Source organism: Struthio camelus, chromosome 2 (genome assembly GCF_040807025.1).
Source record: "Struthio camelus isolate bStrCam1 chromosome 2, bStrCam1.hap1, whole genome shotgun sequence".
NCBI lineage: Eukaryota > Metazoa > Chordata > Aves > Struthioniformes > Struthionidae > Struthio > Struthio camelus.
The window spans coordinates 33,397,400-33,422,494 of record NC_090943.1 but is presented as its reverse complement, the minus strand read 5'-3'; the positions used below and the strand labels follow the sequence as shown (position 1 = coordinate 33,422,494).

The window sequence follows — 25,095 nt, the reverse complement described above, 5'->3', positions numbered from 1 at the left end:
CCACTCAAATCACTGTTAGTTGAACTTTTATGATTGCATGTCTCGGCTTGCTTATCAAGAGGAGTAAGAGCAGAGTAACTTTCTAAGATTTATAACAAAAAGTCTGCGGTTTATTTATTATCATGTCCCCATGAGCGTTTGTTTTCCTGACACCATGGAACAGTTTTCTTCATTTGACAATCTCCTCTCAGCATACTCATGCTGTAGATCAGTTTAAGGTCTGTAAGTATTGTATACTTCAGACTAATTTGCCAGCATTTGAGTCCGTGATGTATACTTAGTTGTCACTGATGTGCTTTAGCCGTTACATGCCAAAATACTCTCTCAACCAAATTTCTGTCATTCTGTGTGTTAAGTAGGCCTACAGTTGTCTTATAAAGTCAGCAAAATAGGTTCAGTGATTATGGTTCTTAGATCTAGGTGAGAAGAGGGAAGTCATACATGAGTAGATGAGAGAAAATGAGAAAGAAAAGTGAGAGAAATATGCAGCATGATCTTAGAAAGTACATCATGATGGCTGAAATTATGTCCTGGCATGATAAATGGGCAAAGACGAGCCTGTACTGCTATGACTGCTGGGGCAGAGGTCACTTACGTGGTATGGACTGGGGCTGTGCTGTCCAATTATAATGAAAACAAGAATGAAAGCCATTGCTAATGTGCTTGTAACCATCCTATGAAAAGGAGCCTACATAACCACAGCTTTGATTGCTTACTACAACTGAATCTTTTTTAAAAGCTTTAAATGTTTGTTTAAACACAATTATAGAATAAAAAAAAATTCTTTAAATGAAAACCAAACCTGATTCACCAAATGTGAGCCAAGATGTTCAGATACATAGCTACTCTCTGCAACAGCTGCTTCTGAAAGAATTATCCAGCAAGAGAGCAGAAGGAGATTTTACCATGACATGTAACTGATGAGTGATGACTTATTTCACTGTAGAATATGATTTATCACTTTGACTGTAAAGGATACATATGGTTAAGTATATTGGAGGCATTCACATGCCCAGGATATATGAGTATTCAGTATAACCACACCTACAAGCATGATTTAAATGAAAATTTTCTAACTTGTGGGAGGAAGATGGGGCCCCTTGTGGTTGTATGAGCCTGCATATGTGTGCTTATAAGAGATAGAGCTGTACAGAATGATGAATAGCACAGAAAAATCTTTTTGTCAAAATAGCATAACTTGCTATCCACACATTCTTGGTGCAAAAGTGATTTCAAATACCTGAATTATGGAGACCTCTTACCCAGAATTATATTCCAGCAGGTGCTGTGGATCAGGCAAAATGTTTTAATTGCTACTTTTTCAAGTGGAAAAAAAAAAGTAGTCATACAGCAAGTCAGAGTCTCAGGGAGCAGTAATCTGTAAGATTCCTGCTGGGGATATCTGTAATATGAGGAAGTCCTTCAGAAGAGGTAACCTGACTCTTGTGTCTCCTTCCTATAATTCCTGAAACAAAACCCAGGAGAAAGGTTTAAATCACAAGTCTTTAAAAGTGGAACAGTACCGTTCTCTAATAACGTCTGTCAGATTGTGAACAGAAAGCCAGTAGTCTTGGCCCAGCTGAAGGTGAGATAGCTTGCGTGCATCAAGTGAAACACTTATCTGGTCTTTGGTGGGAGCCCTGCATGTTGCACTCAGGCTTTTCTGCATGAAAAAGTTGCGTCAGCTAAATTCACAATACTCCAAAACTTGACTGGGCATATTTACTTCAGTTTAGGAATGCATTATTCCAGTTAAGTGAAACCTTATTGCCAGCTGATATAAGCAGAGTTGAAATAAGCCTAATTCAAGCTGACTTTTGTACAGTTTGAAATATAGCTCTTTAAAATGTTGTGTCAAAGAAGGGCAACTGTGGCTAATACAAATTATCAGTGTATGGACCAGTAAAGAATCTTCTTCGCTCTCTTGTTTATTTTCTTTTTTAATTACAGAAGTTTATTTTCTCCCTTTCTCACACTGTGTTCAATTCTAGTGGCTTGGTAAGGAATACATTCATGGCACACTGATAAAATCTGCCTCCCCCTTCTGCAGCTTGCAAAAGTTTGGAGTACTCATTCCCAAGGTGCTCCTTTTGTAGCCATAGAAACAGCCATTAGCTTGCCTAAGTTATACATGTTTAACTATTCACACCAAAAAGGCTATTTGTTCCTTCGTTCTTTCTTTGGGATCTATTTTGGTGATCCTCTGTCAGTTGTCATAGGTAGGCTCAGGAGCGTCGGCCAGCATTAGCACGGTCTAAACTCTTACATTGCACACGCTGGAACAGATCAACACAAACGACGACCTCTCAGCAACACTTAACAGATCTAATTTATGGTGAAATCTATTAGTTTGTGGAATTGTCACTCTAGCTCCATTCCTTGGGAAAATTTAAAACATGTCTGTACAAGATACTGGGAAATACACTCTAAAGAACTAGAGACAGAGCTTCTTACTCTTCTTACCAATAATTTGATAATGCTATTTCTGGAAGCATCAGCAAGCCTAGACAGAACAGGAACACTCATAGCAGTAAGGATAACTATGTATGTCTGCAGGCCTGGGCTGTAGCTGTAAACAGTAGTAAGGGGGACATACGTCATTAGCTCTCCACCCTCCAGCCATGCTGCTGCCTCTTTGGCAGCATGAAAATCTGTGCATGTTCATTCTCACCTGTAACACCTGAGAGTGTAAGTTCTAGTAAGGCTCAAGTCCATCCTAGCAGGCCTTTAGTCCATGTGGCGGGCAAGTCCTGTGAGGAGCAGCTTCAGGGATTGGGAGAGCACTGCCAGGGACTACACTGGTGCTGTGTGTGCACAGCTCCAGGGCTCCTTGTCAGCCTTAGCTGCTGTGTAGCCTGTGAACCTTCAGGAGTAATCGGAAATAAAGGGTGCTGCATGGGTGAGCGCATGCCTCGTGGGCCAGCACAGACCTTTCGTTCTGCACTCTGAGAGCAGTTACAGCCACTGAAATAACCGTTCCATTAACCTACTAATTTTTACTGAATGAAGATAATTTTAAAATTAAGTCTCTGTATGAAGCTCACGTACTGAGTAAGAGCTGTTGCCTCTGGCAGTAGACATTGCGTATAATCGTCTTTCAAGCAAATCTTTTCCTTCAGTCTCTGAATTGGAAGACACTGGAGGCTGGGAGGGTGTTCTGGGAAGATATCACTGTGCACTTGCCCTGTGCTAACACTCTTCCCTAGGCATTAGCTTTTGGCCACTGTTATAAGTCGGATGCCGAGCTAGATAGGCCTTTGGTTTCTCTAAGTACTTCCTTCTTAATGTTCTTAATCTTAAGCAATGAACAGATCAAAAAGGAATCTGGCAAGTTGTCAGGTAAATTCATTCCAAAGATACAAATATTTTTATATCATTTTACATGTGTTGCTTGTTCAGCATGGTCTATTTAATTCAGTCTACACATATATATCAGTCAGTGCTATTACATAAAAGAAAACCCAAAACAGAAAATGAGACCACTTTCAAGTGCTATGCCCTTTTTTTTTTTTTCAAGCTCTGATATTTTTCTTATCAAAGACTCAGATCAATTCTAGGCTTTTCTCCCTTCAGAAAATAAATTCCACACTCCCACATTGTTAGTGACTGAAGGTATGCATCTTAAAAAAAATTAAGAACTTCCTTTTAAAATTTTATTGGGCAACCACACATTAGTGGTTTGAGATTTCGATTTTATTGTCAATATTTATTATTATAGTCGGCTCTGAGTTATCCATGAGAGTTTATCCAGGATGCAGATGTACTGTACCATAAATATAGACATTGATCTTGGTTCCTGCAACATGCATTATTGGCTCAGTCCTGGCACTTCACAAACAACGTTATACTTTTTCTGTGAAGCTTTTGTCCGAGTGCAGGTGATCTGCTTTTGCTTGGATTGGAGCCTGAGCTAGTCAACCCAGTGAGACCCATTCAGGTTGCACAAACAACCCTCAGAGACCTCCCTGCCCCATGTCCCAGACCTAATGGAGCGGGGGGGTGCAGAGCAGAGGCATTTCCGCAGCTGCGTGCCACACAGTAATGCCCTGAATTCCAGGAGGACGTACCTTTTGGTCTGTGGCCCCATCCTTTCACACGAGGGCAGCTCGCATCCCAGTTTGTGCCTCAGCCAACAGCCCTGTTTCCCCCCCTAAACCTGGAGTTTTGCTCTAGAAATGTACCAAATTCTCTGTAGGAAGCAGGTCAAGCAAAGAGAAATCTTATTTGTCCATATTGGGACTGTTCCAGCTTGACTCGGATTGACTCAGTCTGTCTCTGTACTCTGCTCCTCTGCATTTTCCTGTTACAGTCTAATGCGGTGTTCCAGATCCCCAGCATTACTCTAAATATCAGAAAATGGACTGTATTTGTATTACTGTTGACAATTAGACAATAGCTATTAAAATAATTACAGTTAGACAATTAAAGTGCTCTTTTCCAGAGACCGAAAGAGACACAGGGCAAGAAAGAGACATTATAACTAAGGAAAAAGAGGGATCAGGACAGACTCAACGGAGAATGTGTGCTTGTGCATATTATTCAAAGTAGTACTTAACTAAAGCTTTCATAGTCATTGTCCTAGGGATCTTAAAAAAAAAGAAGAAGAAGAAGAAGAATGCAACTTATCCTTTACAGAATAGATCAGAGGACTTTTCAGGGCTTCTGTAGGTGAGGACTAGGAGAGAGATCATAGGGATAGTGAAAGACTGTTGATATACAATTCTTTTTTGTAAAATATAGGAGACCTGTTGGCCCCAGACTTCAAATGGAGTCCATTAACATGAAATAAATTTTCACTAGACTTCAGCAGAAGAAGATTTTCTCTCTTGTGGCATGTCTTTCTGATTGTTTTGATATGGCAGAGAGTTGTCGTTGCTTTGTGTGATTTCTGTGCATGTGTAATTTCCTCAAGTTTAATGTATTCTTTAAATGACATCCATAGTCTCCTCATGTTAAGAAGGCGTTTTCAATTTTGGCCTGCATAAGAAATATAGCAAGACCTATTGTAGTGGAGCCCAAATTGAACTTTATACTCAAAGTCTGTCATTTATTGTTCCTCATACTGATAGCAAAGGTAAAAATTTCCGTTTACAAAAATTCATAGTGAAAATCCCACCCTATTTAGAGCCTAAACTCAGTAGTATGGAGCAACTCTCTTAGCCACCCTTACACATACATATAATATTGAATTACAATTAAGTAACTTAATGGTAGTCTGTTTTCCATCTTTTTTGTTGATATATATTTCTTCAAAGTGACACATTTTGTTTAAATGTTGCTAAGTAATATCATACCGAAAGATTTCAGTGGATTTATTATTTATTTATGTTTACATTAACTAATAGATGAGCCATCACCATTTAAGCAGTTTTCCTGAGTAATAACTAGGTTCAGAAAACTGATTCTACAGTAAAAAGAGACCTGATATTTATCATTCTAAATGATAACAAATTGAACCTTCACTTTATTTTAATAAGCTAATACTGTCATGCACCAAACCTTCTTATATAAGTAAGTTATATAATAAAATAGCTGTCACTTTTGCATGTGGAATTAGGTATGTGGTGATTGTATAAAAATGAACATTCTTCTGATTCTAAATGTGAAAAGCTGACCTTTTAAAAACGTTTTAACAACTTTTAGTGTTATCATAAATCTTACCAATTCTTTAATGTTGCAGTTTTTTGGTTGCATATATTACATTAGTTCTTCTAAGAGTCAACTTTTGTTACAGGGAAATGTGGGCCCGGGGCCAGGTAGAGCTTTGGAGAGCTTTTAAGTTTGAGAGCCTGTTTCACAGCTGGAAAGCTCCCCAAAGTGAAGTGATCCCAGAAGAATATGTTTCCCATTACCCAAATCTCTACCAAATCATGCCTTGTAGCTCTAAAATAATTAAGACTTTGGAAGCCCCAAGAGGTCTTTTTTGATCCATGAATGAAGTTACCCCAGGTTCAAATAACTAAAACCTGACTCCCTCTTAACCAATGAAACACAAAACCCCTCCATTTGTCAATGTAACATAAAGAGAATGCTCCAAAATGTCAAAGCCTTTACACTTTAATGGATTCAACCTCAGGACATGTCAAGAGTTTTGATTGCATTTGTTGGAGATCAGGCTGAGGTTTTTGTGTAAGTCCCTAGGGCAGAAGATTTAACGTTCTATAAAATATGGTGTAAAAAGACACACTGCTTGATTTTTGAAGTTTGAATGATGATGAGGCTGATTAAATCAGAAGAAACTCTTTAAGTCCCATGTGTTGCTATTAATAACACATTCTTTTGTAGCGTAGGAATACTGTGATTAATTTCAAGAAATGGGCCACTTCTTGTGCTGTAAAGCGAAAATAGGAAATGGATATTTCCTGGGAAAGGTAGCCATAATATCGAGGTATTATGAAGCCTCTTGTTTATTTCAGTATTCAATTAAAATAATACAATGGCTACCGAAGATAGTTTACTAAGAGAACAGGTAAATGTTCCAAACACCGTATAACTACAAAAAATTTCTAGATCCATGCTTATTCAGGTTTTTACTGGAGAAGTTACAGGATGGGGTTAGTATGAGTATCCAAACTTCATGAAAGAAATTCAGAAAGAGAAGCGGACATTCACAGGCTTCCTACATGAATAGGGCTTCCTACAAGATGAAACTTATAGGAAACATAATATCAACATAACTTACTTTGTTTTTCCTTCAGTATTTATTAGTAAAAGTCAACACTTTTTAAAGATTATTAGAACCTGCCGTGGGATGATGCAAAGTCAATGTGCTTTCTAGTGACCACTTCTAAAGATTGCAACTTCAAATAGGGAAAAAATAGCAGGATGATACCTTCTGAAAATAAATTTCTGTATTCTTGTGCTTGCTTAGTGACTTGTGGATAGTTGAAAAAGAAAGCAGTATGTGTATTTTGAGGGGACAACTAAAGCCATTTGGCATCTGAGAGTTTAAATGTGCTCACAAATCAGCCATCCATGTAAATTTAATGATGCTTATATGTAATTGCTGCTGAAATTTCATTCCTGCAATTATTTGCACCTGCAAAATATCGGACCTAAAAATATATTCCTTAACCTGAAAATTTTGTTCTGAAGCTAGTCTAGAATTTCAGATATGTAAGAGGTGGTATTAAATTCATATATTCATATTTTATTACAGCATAAGCACCAAAGTAGTTAAACTATCCACTTACAGAGCAAAAAAGGTAAGCAGACTCATCAAATACAATAGAACTATTTACAAACCTTTCATTTAGCATATGTATATTTATGCATGGACTACCTACTGCGCATGGTGATCCTAAAATAAATCTGGTTTAAACAAGACAGTGTGTTGGGCTAGGGCGCCGTATTTCTGGTGAGGTGAAAGTACTGTTTTCTTTGTATGTTCATGGGTTAGAATCTCATGTGAAAGAAGAGATGCCAGCTGATGGGGGTTTTTTTTGTGATACATATTTATGTTCCTCTCGTGAACTACAGACATCCTATCAGCTGGTAACGACTTCCAGACACTGGTGATTGATGGCTAGACTAATGGCTAAAGGACTTATAACCTCAAGCAAGACCATCTCAAGCAGCTAAATCCAAAACTGTCATTAAAAAATCTTCCTTACATTGGAAGCACCCTGCTGTTCTGCTTGCTCAGGGCTGCCGCAGTCTGAACATGCTTGCATCTGGTGGGAACCAAGACTGAGTTCCTCCGTCTATATCCACCAGGAACCCAATTCCAATACATGTTTACAGACGTGCTCACGGCACTGGCAGGCTCAAGATCCCTTAAAAATGCAGTAGGAGCTATTTTCTTATAGTATATACAGTGGTGGTACTTCTCCCTCTCTCCCCATAAGTATAATAGATTAATAATGTCAGAAGTTGTTAAGCAAGCAGAAGAACCAGGTCCAATTCTTTCTTCTATCCAAAGAAACAAATATGCATCCTCTCCCTTCCAGGGCAGTATCTGATTCAGCAGGCTGTATTTGTATTTTATCAGGTGAATGTCCTTTTAGCGTGAAGTGCATAAATAGTACCAAAGGCAAGGACCAGATTTCAGATTTCTCAAGTCAATGGTAGATTCACCTAGAGTCATGTTCACCTCTTTGGACAGAGACTTTCTCTCACTTCTTGAATCTCTGATTCTTTTCCTGTGTAGAGGTACAATTTCAGTAGGAGGAGAGAAAATGAACATGTTCTCCTTTTCCGTACAGATTTTAGTATAGTAGTTGAGGCATAGAAAATAATAAATGCGGGTGTGAACTTCTGTAGACTGAGGAGAAAATTGAAATCATCTTCCTAAACAATTTACCTCGTGATTTTATAAAAGGATTAATTTTTTGGAAAAGGTTGCTACTGTTATCATCACCCACTTCTCTGACTATACTTTTGAAAGAGTGAATCTTGCTCAATTCTTTCTTCCTTTGGATAGGAAAACTTAGGTTGTTAGATAGGAAACCTTAAGAAACAGGCTTGTATACTTGACTCTAGAGAGAGACTCATGCTACAGATCATCAGTTAGATGCAGAAGCGTTTAGTCATACTACTGAGTGAAGTGCTAATTTTCTGGGGAAGGTAGGTATTTTTTAAGTGATTCTTGATAGCAGTATGCTGTTTGACGTCCTAGCTCTTCTGGACTCCTTTTTGAGTCCCTATTTTCCCTTTACATTTATAAGATGTTTTAAGGATCTACATAGAGTGGCATCTGGGTTCCAGTTTGCAAGCAGGTGCCTGGAGTTTAGGCACTGCACTGTGGATCTAGCCCATGGTTGCATATGAACCTGTGACCCAGAGATATAAAGTTCCATGTTCGATTTCCTGTCTTTTGAGTCATCCAGCTCCATGAAACATATTCTTACTATTACTAAAAATATAGTGTATATTGACTGCTGACAGGTTATACTGTCTTTGTCCTGAAAGATTACCGATTGCTTCATGTATTAGCAAGATTTGTACATCAGACTTGACAGCATTAGTCTTTTTGTGCTCAGTGTTAGTCTTCTGCGCTTATATTTCAGCATTAAAGTACAGTGTTCTAGAAGAAGTAGTTGCAATACAATTAGATTTATTATTATATTTTCTATTTTTTCTATTAGTCACTTCTAAAATTGGAGGGCAAATTTTCAGCTGGTTTGAGTTGACAGAGTACTTTTAATAAATTATGCTTGTTCTTGACTGTGAAAAGCAAGGCATTGATTTGTGCTTTAAGACTGCATGGACTAAATTTGACTTCAGGTTTTCATCTGTTGTATTAATTATATTTGACAAAAGCCCTATATTCATAATATGATTATGGGGACTAGATACTAAGCATTCTATTTCCTGTGTTATAGTTAGCACATATGTCAGTAAGCAGCCAATTGTACTTTGTTTTACTTTAAAGTTACCTTATGGGAAGGCTGATAATTTAAAATCTTTCATGCACTCATTTTTTCAGGAACATTGGGTTGTGTTATTTTACACTGATATCAGAAACTACTGACATATAAGAGTGTTTGTTTTTTTAAGAAAAAAACTGAGCAGAGTGGATGGTTTCTGGACGAGAATGGTTAACTCTCCACATACTGGGTTAGAGAGTACTTAATTTATAATTTGAAGAGTTATACAAATAATTTAGAATGCTGATGACTAACATCACCAAATTAAGATAGAGTTCAATTAACATTGTGGTATATTCGTAATTATATAGGACAACATTTGGATTATTTATTTCTTTAAATATTATAATTAGCAGTTCTGAAATGTTTTGAAGAGAAATATCGGGCTGAGGAAGTGGTATATTCTTGGATTTGTTTCCTCAGTAGAAATGGCTTGGTTATGTGTATGTTTATTTTTATTTTTTCTTGTGTTTCTTCCTCTTCCTCCTCTATTCAGCCTTTCATACCTACCTGAACAAACACACTTTCACTTCCACAATCAATATTTCATTCTACTGACTTTCAGCATCATTCATATTCCTTGCATTCCTTTATAGCAGTGCACACTTGTTCACTCTTCTAACAAAAAACACGCATTGTGGTTAGACGGCAGAGGTCAGCACTAGTCTTGCATCACAGGTCAAACAAGATCACTTACATTCTTTATCAGGGTCATTTCTTCTCCCTGGGTGGGATATGAACTTTTCTTTTTCTTAGAGAGGAAACAGCACAGATGTTCACCACTCCCTATTCAGAACTTCTGTTGGATGGTATACCTTCATCTTTTCCTGTAAAATTCCAAAACAACAAGGGATGAATCACTTATAACTTATCATACTAGTTATGTCCAGTAGTCTGACAGTAAATTGGGCAATGTATTTAGATATTGATACATATGCATATATAAAGGTCAGCCCATATATTATGAGTTGCATTTAAAGAGGTCTTCAATATTCATAATAAAGATTTATGAAATGCAGAAAGTGCTTTTTTCTGGAATTTCAGGGATGCATAATTTACTGTTGCATATGGTTTCACCTTTCTTAATCTAGTTTTACTTCCTGTTGTAATAATTTCTGTGCATTTTTTAATACAAAAGCCATATTTATGCAGAATACTAACATTTAAATGAAATCATTCCAGGTTAAAAATGTTTTCACCTTTATGATAATTTTCCACCAGTGAACCATTTTTTCACAAAAAAAGTGAACCATTTTTTTCTCAGCTGTAGAAAGATGTTACAAATATTTCTTCTTATTTTTATGTTTTATTAATCCTAAAGGAAATGGGGTATTAATTATGCCCTTCACCACTGAGTCCTCCTCTCTTATGGGTGAATGAGGTAACACACAAGAAGTTCTGTTACTAGTCTTCCCATTCATGACTGATTTTTTTTGCCAGGATTCATCAGTAACATCCCACGTCTAGGTAATTTTGTGTTATAAGCACTTCCCAGAAGATAGGTCATTCTTGATTCTGTTTACTCTGTGCTTATCTTTTTTGGTCCCAAAGTTGAAATATGAAACTATCGGTATGGAAAAAAAAAAACCCTCTACTGAGAAGTTTCGTCTAAGAGATGCATATTCTTACATTCAAGATACTTCCCCTTTTAAAAAGTTGTTTTTTTGTTGATTTTTCTCAAAAAAATAAAAAAAAAGATATTCCTCGCTATGCTATTCACTTGCTCCAGTAAGCAATATTTTCTGTTTGGGGGCATTGGTACAACTCGGAGTCCGAAGGGCTGCCTGTATGATTGACATAGTTCTGTCCACACTAGCCAGTAGTGCAGTGCAGTGGGAGCAGATCTCTAGAGCAAAGTGGTTGGCACTGAGGAGCTGAGGTCCACACTGTCCGTGGTTTGCTTCTGACAGGCTCCAGCCTGGTCTGGGGCTGAATGCCCGAGGGCAGCTGGAGGGCATTAGGTGTGCTGCTGGACGGCCTCTTCCAGTTTAGTTTCATCCTGGAGGAATCCAGTTCTAACACTGCCTAGCTACAATGTGAACCAACGCTTGGCAAGTGGAGGTGATCAGGAGATTTGCTTTTAGAATACACTTCCGATCTCACATAAAACACTAAAATAATTTCATTCTTTGCTTCTTAATGTCTTCCTGAGTGCAGGAGAAATTCAGTATCTGTACTAATTTAGAGCAGAGTGCAGTTTTTTTTCCCCTTCTCAAAATCCCTCTGAATTTGCTGCTATGAAAAGAAGTCACCTTATAGTCTCATAAATCCTTCTGCCTTCAGGTTAGTTTGTCCCTTCTTGCAGTCAGGCTCTGAAGAGCTCAGGTTCCTATGCTGTTTTAAAGGCCCTATCAAAGGGATTGAGAGTTTTGGTTTAGGTTTTGACTGGGCCAGGATTTCATGCATTATCTGGGTTTTCACAGAGAAAACAACATGAGCATGAGGAGGAACATAAGGATCAAGGAAGGCTCACCTTACTTGTGGGAAACCATATGCAGTGCAGTCAAGCCCAGATGGGAAAATCATTGACTCATATGACAAGACTACTTAGGTAAATTCATTTTACTGACTTTTCACTACTGTCCTCTGTTATTATTGCTTGCATTACAGTAATACTGAGGTCCCCATTAAGACTCACCATCCCAGCATATTGTAATAGTTGCCAGAGTCCAGAGACAGGACAGAACATAATGAGGAGGTAAAAGAGAGAAAAAGTAGTCAAACAAAAGAAGCCCAATCCACTTTACAAAAGATGCAGTAGTTTTATCATGAATCATTGACTGTGTTGATGGGTGTTGGGATGGGCTGAAGTGACAATACCAAGCAAACAAATTGCAGTATTCACATGAACACATTCTTAAAACTGCTCTTTCACTTTAAACCATTAAGTAAACAAGGTATGTATATTATGTGTTGAGAAATTTGTACAAGTATTTTCATGTACAGTGAGTATGTGTGTGCATGGATTTTTTTCATAGTGGAACAGCTATCTTGCTGAAGTTGTCTTGATAGGGTACCAACTCAGACATGGCTAATAGATATTATCATTTAAGCTTTGTATTAGTTGTTGTAAAACCTGGTTACTGTGCAAAGCAATTTAGATGCACCCTCTGTGAATTAACTGTGACACTCCTGTCACAATATGTAGTACTCTTATTTGCTTCACATATGTGCTTCTTGTCAAAATGCCTGTGTATGATTTCTCTTATTTCTTAGTATTTCCCTAACTTGCCCTCAGAAAGTTACAGTGTAGTCAAATTTTCCCAGCAATGCCATTTTCTTTCAGCACAGTATTATACCTAAAGACCAATTAAAGCTTGTATTTTTACTTCCAGCCTTCCAATATGCTGTTTTTAAAATAGCAAGATTCCTTTATTGACGTTCTGTATTGCATGGGACTTAGGCATACTGGATTTTGCTGTAACTGTAATTGTGTAACTTCAAAGTAACATGAAGTAAAATGACTTTTGGGCTTTATACTGTAGTGTCTGTGTCTTCGGCATTTCCAGTCATAAAACTTATATATCAATATTGCATATTTTTAAAATTTTTATGCAAGTCTTATTCCTTAGACTTCTGTTATTACATGAGAATTACAAGTTACTCACATATCCCTGATGTTTCAGGGTGCACATGCCCGTTATTTCCCTCTAGTTCAGAAGAGATTAAGCTTCATAAAGTATCCTAACTAATATTTTTAATAAAATAGTGGTGTTTTTTTCACCAACCAAACTTAGTCAGGGGGATTGTTAAATGATAATTAATGCTGGGGCAGATTGACAAATTGTTATGTTTAGTGAAAATCTAGATAATGCAAGAATTTGTTGATATCCGCAGATGGAACAACCGTGTGCACGTTTGGAGCGCCAAAAAAATGAAATACAGATATCTAGAGGAGCAGCAGACTTGTCATCACTCTACCGAACACTTGCATCACATTATAATCCTGAAAAAGCTTGCTGCTCTATTTCCATTAATTTTGGTCACTTATTTTGGCTGTTGGATCATCCAAATCCAGCAAAAGTCCCAGCATTTAATTTTAAAATTTATGTGCTTTGAAGAGTTGTATAAGGCAAGAAATATTCTTTCATTTTTATGCTGTAGCTCAGATTTACATTTTTAGAGCTTCCATCAGCTTTGGCAAAGTGAGGATTAGTCTGATCCAACTTCTGAAGCTGGGAGCTAGGCCAAGACTCTGGTAGTCAGAGATCTGTGAAAGCGTGTTGGTGCTCTATTACCTGACACTTTTGGCCCTATTTTCTACATTTTTATGCACTCTTTTTATTTGCTTGTGTGTATAAGGCTCAGATTTTCTTTTTCTCCAAGGTTGGAATCCAAAACTATTTTTGCTTAGCATCTTGTGCACATCACTAAATATGTTATGAAGCAGTTCCCCAAGCCCAACTACACAAGCCCAACTACTAGCTCTGGGGATATGTCAACAAACAAGTGATTGCGCTGGCTTTACTATGGACGTTCCCGTTCTTATGGATATTTCATCTAAATTAATAAAACAACCCTGAAATTTTCCAAAATGCTGATGCTTACTAAAGGAATAGCCTTTGTTTCACCCCGTCAATTTGCTTGGCACCCAAACATTTATTCTGAGTGGAAAAAAAGTATCATCTAATACGTAGACATACACTTGAGCATTAATAGCCCAGCTATAATCAATCAAAGTAGAAATTATTCCACAAATGAAATTTACTGAATCAGTATGTGTGGATGAAGTTTGTCACTATGTAACTAGCTCTGTTGAAGCTATTAAGTAAGATGCACTGTGAAAACAAGTATATTATTAAGGGAGGGCGCTCTCGAAAACACTATATAAAGTAATTTATCAGCATGGTACAACGCTACTTTCAAATTTGAATTTTGCAGACCTGAGTTCCTATTTAGATATATTTTTAAGTCTTGAGAATTCCTTCTTAGTGTTATACAATATAAAGCATTTCAGAAATGGCTTTGAAGGACAAAGAAAGATGATATGTTCATACATACGGCTTAAACACAGAAGAAGCTGTATTATTTCAGGTAGAGGTATCTACTGAGGGATAATGATACTAATGAGACAACTAGGATTTCTTTTTACTCTTTGCGTTATGCATTATTTATTGCTTGCAATTAGCTGATACAAAAGTTATCATGCAATGAAATTCTATTTGTAAGATAAGGTGGAAACTTTTTGTAAATGGAAGGCTATAAAGCTATTTTAGGTATTCATTTTTCTCATACAGGCAAAAACTGGAATCAGGAAAGACAATGGAAAAGTTGGCAGTTGGCCTATAAAGACTTCTAGCAGAACTTAGAAAAATCCACCAAAAAAGTCATTATAAAGCATGCAATGATTAAAATAATAATAAATAAAAATAAATGCTGTGTGCTTTCTGGGACCCTAATTCTCCTGTTCCAAATGAAAAGGAATAAAAGACAATGTAGATAATTCTGATGTACCATGTAGTTCATTCAATTAAAAATATGAAAGAGTTTATGGAAGATTAGAGTGCTATCACTTTGCTTTCTGATACATGTTAATTTTATCTCTGATACTTTACCAGTGAATGCAGTACAAGTGTAATAATTTGAAAGCTGGATAATTGTGAAGTTTAGCATGCAGCAAAAAGTTCTTGGTTTTTGTTTTTTCGTCCTAGTTTTGAATTATCATTAACATCCTCTGTGTTTTGGAGCCTTTTCTCTTTTTTAGTGATTAGATGGACTTTTCTACCTAAAAAAAAAAAAATAGTCCCTTATACTACATTCCTCTTTCCTCACACCCCCATCAATGCTCTTGTTTAGGGAAAGAAAAAGGAAATTAGAGGTAAGGGTGTAGGGAACACTTGACCCACTTTGAAATACAACAAGAAATAAATTGTACTCAAATGACTTTGCCAATTTGTTGCAAATCTTTTCAGCTAATTCTCCCAGGCTTTTTGCTTGACACCAGCAGAACTTCCCACCTTCTCCAGGTTCACTCTGGTGTGAGTGGCCTACATCACATGCGTATGCTTCAGCTTCACAGGTCACAGAAAGTATAGACTAGCCTTTCACCTCCAGCTGCCCCTCCACTCGATTTCCTCTAAGCAATTTTGGCTTCTGCAGCTAAAAACTGCTTTTCACATATAATGAAATTCACAAGTGCATTGGAGGAAATGTGATTTTTCTGCCCCCACAATTTCAATAGCAGTTTATTCCTTTAAAAGGCAAACTGCAGAAGGGAATAACTTTGAAAGCAAACTGGAAATATAAAGACAGGAAATGAGTCTGTGACTGTATAACTGAGTTCATAAATGGGTCCTGTTTTGGTATGAAACTGGGCTTTTGGAGTAGAAAAATCACCTACTTAACAAAACCATTCTCTGTTTCAGCGCTGCAGGAGCATGAAATAAATCCATGTTTCTTTCTAATATATCATTCAGTCTATCAAACTATTTCCAAATGACCAGAGTTCTAGCAGTGCAGCATGAGGTTCCATACCTCTACTGGGATGGTGATTGTTTTAATATAATCCTTTGAATTTCCTAGTTCATTCTGGCTTGCAAAGATGTCTATAAAGCCTCCTTTAATCTGAAGGTGAGACAAGAGCATATTCTTTCTCAAATTATGAGCTACAGATACCCTAGCATCCCTCAGCAATGCCCTGCAGTTCTTTTGTAGTGAGGATTTCTGCATTGTAATGCAGTCGAGTATCTTCTCCTGCATAAGGAACGTCTGCTTATGCTCCTTCTGAGTTAACAGGTACCTAGAATCACCAGGATGTCCCTAGTCACTCAGCTACTGTGCTATTATGTCAAGTGACATTGATAAGGCACCTAAATCACTATATTATCTTGTCAGAAAAAAAATGCCTATGCTGTTTAGAGAAGTCATAGTAGCATGCAACCACCATAAATTCTTACAATTTCTTTCTGGCTTGACTCCATTTTTCAGGTAAAAAGCACAAGTAATCAGTTGTCAAAAGACATGCAGATAGGAAAACAATTCTGTAGGATTTAGACTGCTTTCACTGATTACACTTTTTTTCAAGGCTTCTTAGTTTTTCTGCTCATTGGGAGGCATTCATGTTCTTTTTTTTTCGCTCAACCTTATGTTGAGATGCTCCCACGTAGACTTCCCTAGACCACTGCTCCATCACAGTTTCTTACTGCTTTATGGAAACATCTTTTCTTCAAACTCAGAGGTCTGAGAAGGAAGAAGTATGAAAAATAATGCCTCTGCTAAACCTCAGAAAATCTGAGGAACTTTTGCCAATTTGCATTACCTCAGATTGCATTGTGCATCAGAAAGAGAACTGCAGTATACCACAAGTACCTTGCAAGGCAGTGAAGAGCCAAAGGCCATCGCTGCACATATGAGGAAACCAGGGGTGGTTTATGGGTAACCAAAGTCTTTAAAACAAAAGGTCGCAACGAAGGAGAGGATGATGCTGATGTCCTATTCAGTTCATGTGGCTGAGGGTAGTATATATGATGAGAGTTGGGATCTCTGCAGGCAGGTGTGTGTAGTCTGCTTTCAGTAAGAGCAGGCTTAACGTTTGAATGCTAGAAAATGTTTTGCTGCTTAGAAGACATCCCAGAGCTCTAAAATATACTTTATAGCTGCCAGCCTAAAGGTATTGTGATGATATTACCTAAATGTATGTGAACTGTAGGGATCATATGCAGGATGATTGACAAAATGATTGAGTAGATAGCAAGAGCATCCCATATCTTAGAAGAATTGTATCTAATATACTAATATATTTAGAGTCTTTAATCTATTTCTCACTCTTGCAAGATTTAGAAGACAACGAGCTGTGAAACAGGGAATGAAAGTTAGATTTTCATTCCAAGCAGAGTAACAAAATGCAGTGTCATTTCAAATCATGCTTGGATATTAAGAAGGAAGCTATAGAAAAAAGATGTTGTGTGGGAGAATGAGTGAAGGAGGATATTAATGAAAGTTTGTCTTTGTACTGTATAGAATAGTAAAGGTGATACTCTGCTGAGTCATATTCTACTGCATATCTAAACATGGCAGATCAAAAAAAACCAGGAGATGTATTTGATTTGGCATTTAATTACGGGGCGTAAAGCCTATGAAGCTATCATATTGCATGCTCCTTTAATTTTATTTTTAAAGGTGATTTTGTCTGTCTATCATGTTAGAATGTGAGGTTTTCTTACCTCTTTTGATAGGTTGTGTAGGAATGGTATTTTCGTTATTCTTATTGATGGGAACTTTGAGAAACATTCTAATTGTCTTCGTTGACAGAAGAAATAAATTTTTAAAGGAAAGTGGAATGGACTGGATAACATCTTAAACTTATTTAAAAATAATTTTTCTCTTAGAGAAAAAATGCCTTTTCCAAGTAAAATTGAATGTGCTGAAAACATCTTAAACTTATTTAAATATGATATTCTTTACTGTGTCTTAGGGAGACAGTTTCTTTTTTTTTTAGTTCTGAGCCAAATTCCACCATGTTATAGTCATACAGCTCAAATTATTTTTAGTATTATTGTGTACTGAATGCAAAATATAGTATTTTACAATACATTTTGCATGTAAAATTAAGGTGTGCTAAGTACCTTATCATTACCCCAGGGCTACAAAAATTAACCACTTCTGTTTAAAATTAAATAGTCAGTCTTCACCCAGTCCTAGACTTTTTAAAACACGAATTTCTCATGAAATCTTTAAGTGGCTTGCAAAACTCAATAAGAAACTTAATTTAGTATAAGAAATTTATTTCTGGGTATTTTTCTCTGAAATATATTTTAAAGATACCAACCTAACTTCCAGCCAGATGAGCGTGCATGTGTGTTAAGTTTTGGATGCTGGAGTAGTCTGTATAAGGACTTTCTAAATGGCTAGTTCTGTTTCCACTTAAAGGAATATAACTTAAATTGGTGTAATCTTTCCATGAAAGATTTTAATCATTTTTTTCAGGTAATTTAAGTATGTTCATGCACAAAATATCACTATCAATATTTTCCATGGCAAACAGGGACACATAGACGAGGAGCCTCTAACATCTAACTACCTTTCATGCAGCTACATCCAACTTTTGCATCATATTGAAACTCTGAACTCTGCACTTCAATTCACTTGATGCTTTGGGGATGCCTGTCCCTAAAGCTGGGAGGTGATCAAGCCACCAACATTTCAGCTTCTAACTATATACCAGGTAAGTTCAGATACAGCTCTGCTACACAGGCCATATCAGGAATCTTGCACAAGGTATTCCCTCACTCACTCTACTGAGGGATACTAGTTCAGGAAGTGTTTTTCAGAGCACAATTAACTCAATAGTATATCAAGAATAATCACATGTAAATTGATTAACAGCTCTCCTAATTTGGTCAACATCATGTCTGCCTATTTCTTACATACATCAGATAGATGAGTTTAGCTACATTGTTATTTACCATTGCATCATTGGTTTACCCCCAAAAAAATAAGGAAAGGGAAGTGGTGGTAGTATCGTTCATATATCTGTCCAGGATTTGGAGGAAGATTTGTGTTCGTGATCCTTTTCTGCTGCCCGATTTTGCCTGTGGTTTCGAACTTAGGACCCCACCATTCAAGAGAGAGCCAGAGTACATTCTGGGGATGCTTGCACTCCGTCTGTTTTGTCTGAAGCTCTTTAACTTTGTGTCGAATACATCAATATTCTACTAAGCAGCTAAGCTCAAGGTCTATGGCTAAACAGAGTGATCTAGCCACTAAGATGTATTCCTTGTCTTTCTGGGTCAAGGGGTGTGTTGAGCATATTGGAGATACTAGAATTACCTTCTTTTGTCTTTATTTGACTAGCCTGTTTAAGGCACTCAGATCCAAGAGAGGGTTCAGAGCTGAAAATACCAACGGAAGGGAAAAGTTTCCTTCATGCCTTCATCTTTGAGAGGCAGACCTAAGACTCCTATTGAGTAGCTTAGGTGGTTTGCTTCTCCCTTTGCTTGCTTTATGAATTGAGTTTTTTGGTACTTTTAGACTTCTGTGCATTCTTTATGGAACCTGGACACCTAAGGCAGGGGTTAGAATCCAGGGCAGCGTATCCGCAGGTAGATTTGGCCTCGGGTGTTTTGCTCCCCATTCCCATTGTTGTCTATGAAAGTTGGGCATTTACTGCTTAAAAGTAAAATCATCTTTAAAACTTATTTTGTGTGTATGTATGCCCAATCCTTGCAGTTTTTACTGAGGTATAGAAGAAATGTTTAGTCCCATGGCTTTATGTATTCAAGTCTATTCATTTCCTATCACTTAAGCATCTTATTCCTGGCAGGACTATACTCCTAACTTCTAAATCAGTTAAACAAAACTCCCCAAACTAGCATGAGTTCCAACCTGGACACCTTACATAAGCCTTCTTCGTGAATATTATTTCCCACCTATCTGCCAGCTGTTTCTTTCTGACCTTCCTGTTGCTGGAGTTTTTTCCCACCCTTAAGAAAGCTTCCAGATCATCATGTGCATCTCCTCCCCAGACATGTATTATCTCCTACGCTCCACCTTCTGTTCCCTCCCATAATCATCATGACCTCCCCACCCAGCAGTGCTCTCAACTCCCAGACTTCAGAACACATTCTGTTTCTATGTGTCATTTACTTGGATGCTAGATACTTTAGCATTATTAGTAGATATTATTAGTGAGTATCATTATGGTGGTAATATTTTTATTTCTGTTGCTTTCCTTCAAGTAAAAATCATCATTATGCTTACTCTTCATAAGGCAAAACAATATTAATGTATTTGGGATTTTAATTACAGTATTATCTGCTGAATGATTCCAGCAAGGAAATATCCATGTTGAAAGAGAAAAGGAAAACAGAGAAAGTAAAAAAGCCCATTCTATATCTAGGCTTTTATGATAGACATATAGAACAGGTTAATTAACTGTAGGCCTGATTTTTCAGGGGACCTTGAAAGCTCTTTTCTTTCACTAGCACAAACAAAACATGAGTGAAAAATAGCCTGTTGAGTCCTAGGCTAATGGAAATTACTCAGAGCCAGCTCCACAGTTCTACCCATACTCAGAGCCAGCTCTACCCTTAATGAAGATGTGATCAAAGAGAAGATAATAGAGCCAACACGCCCTGAGCTGTACTGCTTTTTAACTGGCAGCACATATGACTGAGACTAGGGCTTGTTTCACAGTCCAAGGGTTAATAGTGGGTTGTGGTTATCTCTGAAATACTTAAGCTGTGAAAAATACCAGCCTGTTTGCTTTGTCAATGATAAGAAAAATCACAATAAATAGCTCTTTGCCCTCAATAAAAATGAAGAATACGTTCTTGTGAAGAAAATAATTATCTCCAGGAATAAAAATGAGAGAATATGGTCTGGGAATATCCTGATAATCAGTTCAAGGCAGAAAAAGCATGTTTCAGATTAGGTAACTCTTCCTGCGGAGACCCCTTGCGCCCTAGTTTCTATTAAGCAGATGAAGAAAAGTTGCTGGAACACATTATTCTAGGAGAAGAATATTTTTACATTTCTTCAGCCTGGCTGGTTACCTCAGTGTACAATAACAAGAAATTGAGACGAGTGTTCAGAAGCTGCTGTTCTTGGTCCCATGTTACCTCTTTGAGTTGTCTCATTAAGGAGGATGGAACTATATAAATGAGTCAGTTCAGGATTTAGCTGTGGAACATACTAATTTTTGCAAGAAAGGGAATTTGTTCTAGTTTCCTGTTTCTTCTGGTTCCTTTCCTACATTCTAAATCTATCATCTGCTTAAAGATTTGCATGTGCTTATGTGCATTTAGCTGAATCTTAAAGAACTGCAGATGTATGTGTGTTTCTCAGAAGGACATGCCTATCATTCCTCTGAGTTAAATGGTCTCTCAAACATCCTCCAGATACATATTTTAGTTCACTGAAAAGCTTCCCAACTCATGCGAGGCAGCACATCTTCATACAAGCTAGGTCACGATTGTAGCATTGATAATATCTAGCTGAATCATCTTAGAAACTACTACTACTTAAACAATTTTTTTGTGTATAGTATCTTGGATACCCCTTTGTTTGGAAAAGAAAGTTGATCTTTGTGATATACTTTTTGTTTCATACACATACAGTTACCAGAATGCATGGTTTTGTGGTCCATACCTTGTTTCATTAGCTTGACTGTCTAGTGTTAAGCGCTATTAGAAGTGCCATATTTGTTCTTTCCTTCTTTACAATTGCTTCAGTTTATATTTTTTCTGAGCTTCTTTCATGGCTGATTCCTATGAAGGACAGCACAAAGATGCAGTGGAAAAAACGCAAAGTGGAATAAAAGAATAAAATAGTACTGAGAAATGAAAGCTACAAATTAAATATATCACCATTTTAGAACTAATCTCATTTTCATATGTTATAAAGACCTCTGTGAAATTTGACGATACTATTGTTTTCCACATTTATACCTGAATGAAGTCCCTAACCCCTTCATGCTTTCAGCTGTTGGGACAAAAAAGTCATAGCAATATCTTTGGGTACTGAACAGTAATCAAATATGAATTTAGACCAATTTTACATGGAATGAGGCTCACCATAAAGCTTTTCAGTTATGGAGGCAGTTGGAAAGGAAGCTGAAGACATTCACAACAAATCTATTGGGATCTTGCACCAGCATCTCTTGCTTTGAGCAGGTAGCCTGGTATTTCATATAGATCTTTAAGAGACTTACCTTGTCGCACATTGTCTTCGACACTTCTCAGACAAGGACCCTGAAATCTGACTGTAAGCAAGAGATTACAGAAGAGATACTATTTTTGTGATCTCACTTTCTTCTCACTTCAAACCTCTTTGCCTCTGTGTAACCACATTCTTTTTGTGGAATTTTATGGGATTTGCAGTTTTACATGTAGACAGTGCTGAAGTGAACGCTTGTACCTTACACTGCATATTCTGAAAGCTGTTTAGTTTCTTTTTGATGCTCTTTTTGATACTAATGATATGATCATTCTGCTTTCTCTTTCCACTGCTTCAGCAGCATGCATTGTTTACTCACACTGCTGAGTTTGAATTTCTTTATTTGCTGATGAGTCAACAGAACGTTGTTTCGATTGACAGAAAAATAGAGTGACTGAATGGGAGAAAAATTACTCAAATAAATTACTAGTAAAAGCAGCAATTTTGGAGCAAAACTTGTGTCTGTTCTTTCATGTACACTTTCATCACTTCAGAACATCCCATGGCATGAGATGTGGATTTTATAGCACAACTGATCATGATTTGAACTGTTTAGCAATTTTTAAGTATCAGTAAAACAAAAATGCCAGCAGTAAGACAAAAATGCAACTAGACTTTAAGAAACAAAGACAGCCCTTGAGTTTTCTTTCAGAAAATCGTAGTAACAGGCTGGATGAGAATGTGTGCTGCCAGTCCTTTGAGCACATCACAGCGCTGCCAGCTGAGAGCAGGGTGGCTGTAAGTCTTTGCTAGCACTGACTCTGGTCTGCTCCAGGACCAGCACCGCCAGCCCTGGCATGATTTAGAAAGTCTTGAAAGGTTGGGGTTACGGAGTCCTGTCTCTAGTTACCTCCACTCGCTATTACAGTAGTCGATCTCTGTTTCCTTATAGGCAGGATCACGACCCAGAGTCTCTGCAGTGCTAGCAGATTGTCAGTGACCCAGCACTATCCTAAAGTTGCTAGATGTTTCTTGAAAAACTACTTATGAGCATGTCTGTGGGTATCTGCCCCATGGAGAATATTGCTGTTTTATGCTTTATGGTGTTTTATACTTGGAGAGTGGGTGGGAATCTAATCCTTTTTTGATTTTTTTTAAATTTTATGTTAGTACCCAGAGAACACAAATGTGGAAAAGCAAAAAGGGGACAGTCATTCCAACAGGTTCTTAGTTTTTTTCTGCTTGGCATCTCTACATTATTCTGACTTATCTGAAATAATAGAGTTAAGCTTGACTGTTGTATGAGTCTAGAGATCTGTTTGCAAGCTGCAGCAATATTCTTCTCATTCAATCCTCTCCCTAATACACTTTCTGTCACTCCCTAAAATTCAGAAGAAAAAAAGAGCAATTTGAAAACTGATCAGATAAAACGTTGCATTCCTCAGCTGGGTTTTGTGTAACTAATATTCATGGGGTGATGTACCACATCAAAGCAAATCATATTGAATTTTAACTGTTCTGGAAAAGATGATTTAAAGACATTCACACAAAACCGCTGATTGGTGTGGGCAAGCAACTGTGCAAATCAATGAATTGCTGCATAAATTCTAGTATTGTCAGTCACTCATGTTCAAAAATATGACCGCAAAAGCTAAAGTAAGGGATACCAAGGCCTTAATTCTCCAAAACAGATAATTAAATGGTCTACTGAATGAATTAGAGGGAACCTAATCTAGAGAAGTGACAGACTGGTATTTGCTAACTTTGCTTCTGACTGGACCCCTAGAAAAATGCCTGTATCATTGCATGAACTCTCCAGTGCTGTCTGTTTTCTCTTTATTGCATTATATTCTTTAAAAAGTGAAATAATTTTCTTACAGCTGATCCTAATCTCCTGTCAATTGAAGGAATTGGTTTTGATTTCAGCTTCTCGAAATAAATATTATGTTATGATTTTCCTTTCAGCAAACACATTTTTAGAGGGGGGAATACTCTAAAATTAGGTAACAGAGAAGATGAAATAAAACGCAAATGCATTCCTCACAGGAGATAGGCTAGTTCTTTTTTTTTTTTTTTTTTTTTTTTTGCGAAGCGGTCATTAAAAATCTATTTCCGAAGTCTTAACTTTATCAACTGCAGACAAGAGGGTGGAAATATGTGTGGAGAGATGCTTTTTTGAATGAGTTCCATTTTCCCATAACTCCAGTTGGGGCACATGATAAAATTATCAATGAAACGTCCTAATTTGATCCTTAACCAAAGGGATGTTGTCCTATGAATCATCTGTGTTTGTGGGAGGCAACACTGAAGCTAACAGAGGAGGAATGGGACCCAGATGTTTTCTGGGAAGCTGGTTGCACTGTAGGCTGTGTGTATTACCTAACGTAGGCGACCATATGGAAGAAAAGGTTGGAAACATCCCATTACAAGTCATATATCACTGAGCTGACAGCAAGGATTTCAGCTTGTTTTTATTTAAATCATGAAAGCAGCTGCTCAGCTGTCCAGCTGTATTAAATTTAACCCTTTTCCTGGCAAATGAATTTTGTTCTATGAAATAGCAGCCAAACTGGTGCTATTACAGAAAACACTAGGTTAGAGGGCCCTACGATAATCCTTGCCCCCATGCAGCTGGACACACAAAGCACCTGTATTTCATGAAACACCAGTAAGCCTCTTTTCCTGGGAATGTCCAGCAGAAGGGTATACACAATATACAGAGAATATTTATAGATTTTTTTCCTTTTAATCTACTTACTTTTCGACTGTTACACAACTTTATTATGAGCCACGACAAATTTTTCATATTTCTTTCTTACCTCCTTCATCTATTTTCTATTTTTCTTTTCTATTATTATTGCTTTCTTTCCTTAATTTTCCTTCCTTTTCTCTTTTTGTCTTTTTATGTGGTGTTCACCTCATTTCATCTTCTGTAACTTTTCTTCTCATTTCTTCTGTCTTCTTTTTCTCCTTCTGGCTTTATCTTTATTTTATCCATTTTTGTTTTCTCTCTCTGTAGTATATAAGCTTCTCTCAGGGATCCTCCCTTCCCTCCTTCTCTATCCTCTTACTGCACACTTCTCTTTGTTTACTCTTTACTGTGTCTTTTAGAGAATTTCTTCTTTCCATAGAT

At 37.2% G+C, this 25,095-nt stretch overlaps 1 protein-coding gene across 9 annotated transcripts in view; it reads left to right on the top strand.

The window, feature by feature from the left end:
* AGMO (alkylglycerol monooxygenase) overlaps positions 1-25,095 on the top strand; it is a 318,841-nt gene that overhangs the window by 149,080 nt on the left and 144,666 nt on the right. Inside the window, exons 13-14 of one of the 9 annotated variants that reach the window (XR_011139627.1) lie at positions 11,792-11,919; positions 18,399-18,531. The exons of 2 other annotated variants lie outside the window; for them this stretch is intronic. Coding sequence is in view for 5 of the 7 variants with exons in the window: in XM_068935006.1 (XP_068791107.1) it covers positions 11,792-11,919; positions 13,206-13,491 (414 nt within the window). In the remaining 2 variants the exon portion in view is untranslated. Of the gene's footprint in view, positions 1-11,791; positions 11,920-13,205; positions 15,251-18,351; positions 18,377-18,398; positions 18,532-25,095 lie in introns of those variants that run through there. 6 more of the 9 variants (XM_068935010.1, XM_068935006.1, XM_068935012.1 and 3 more) reach the window with 6 other exon arrangements.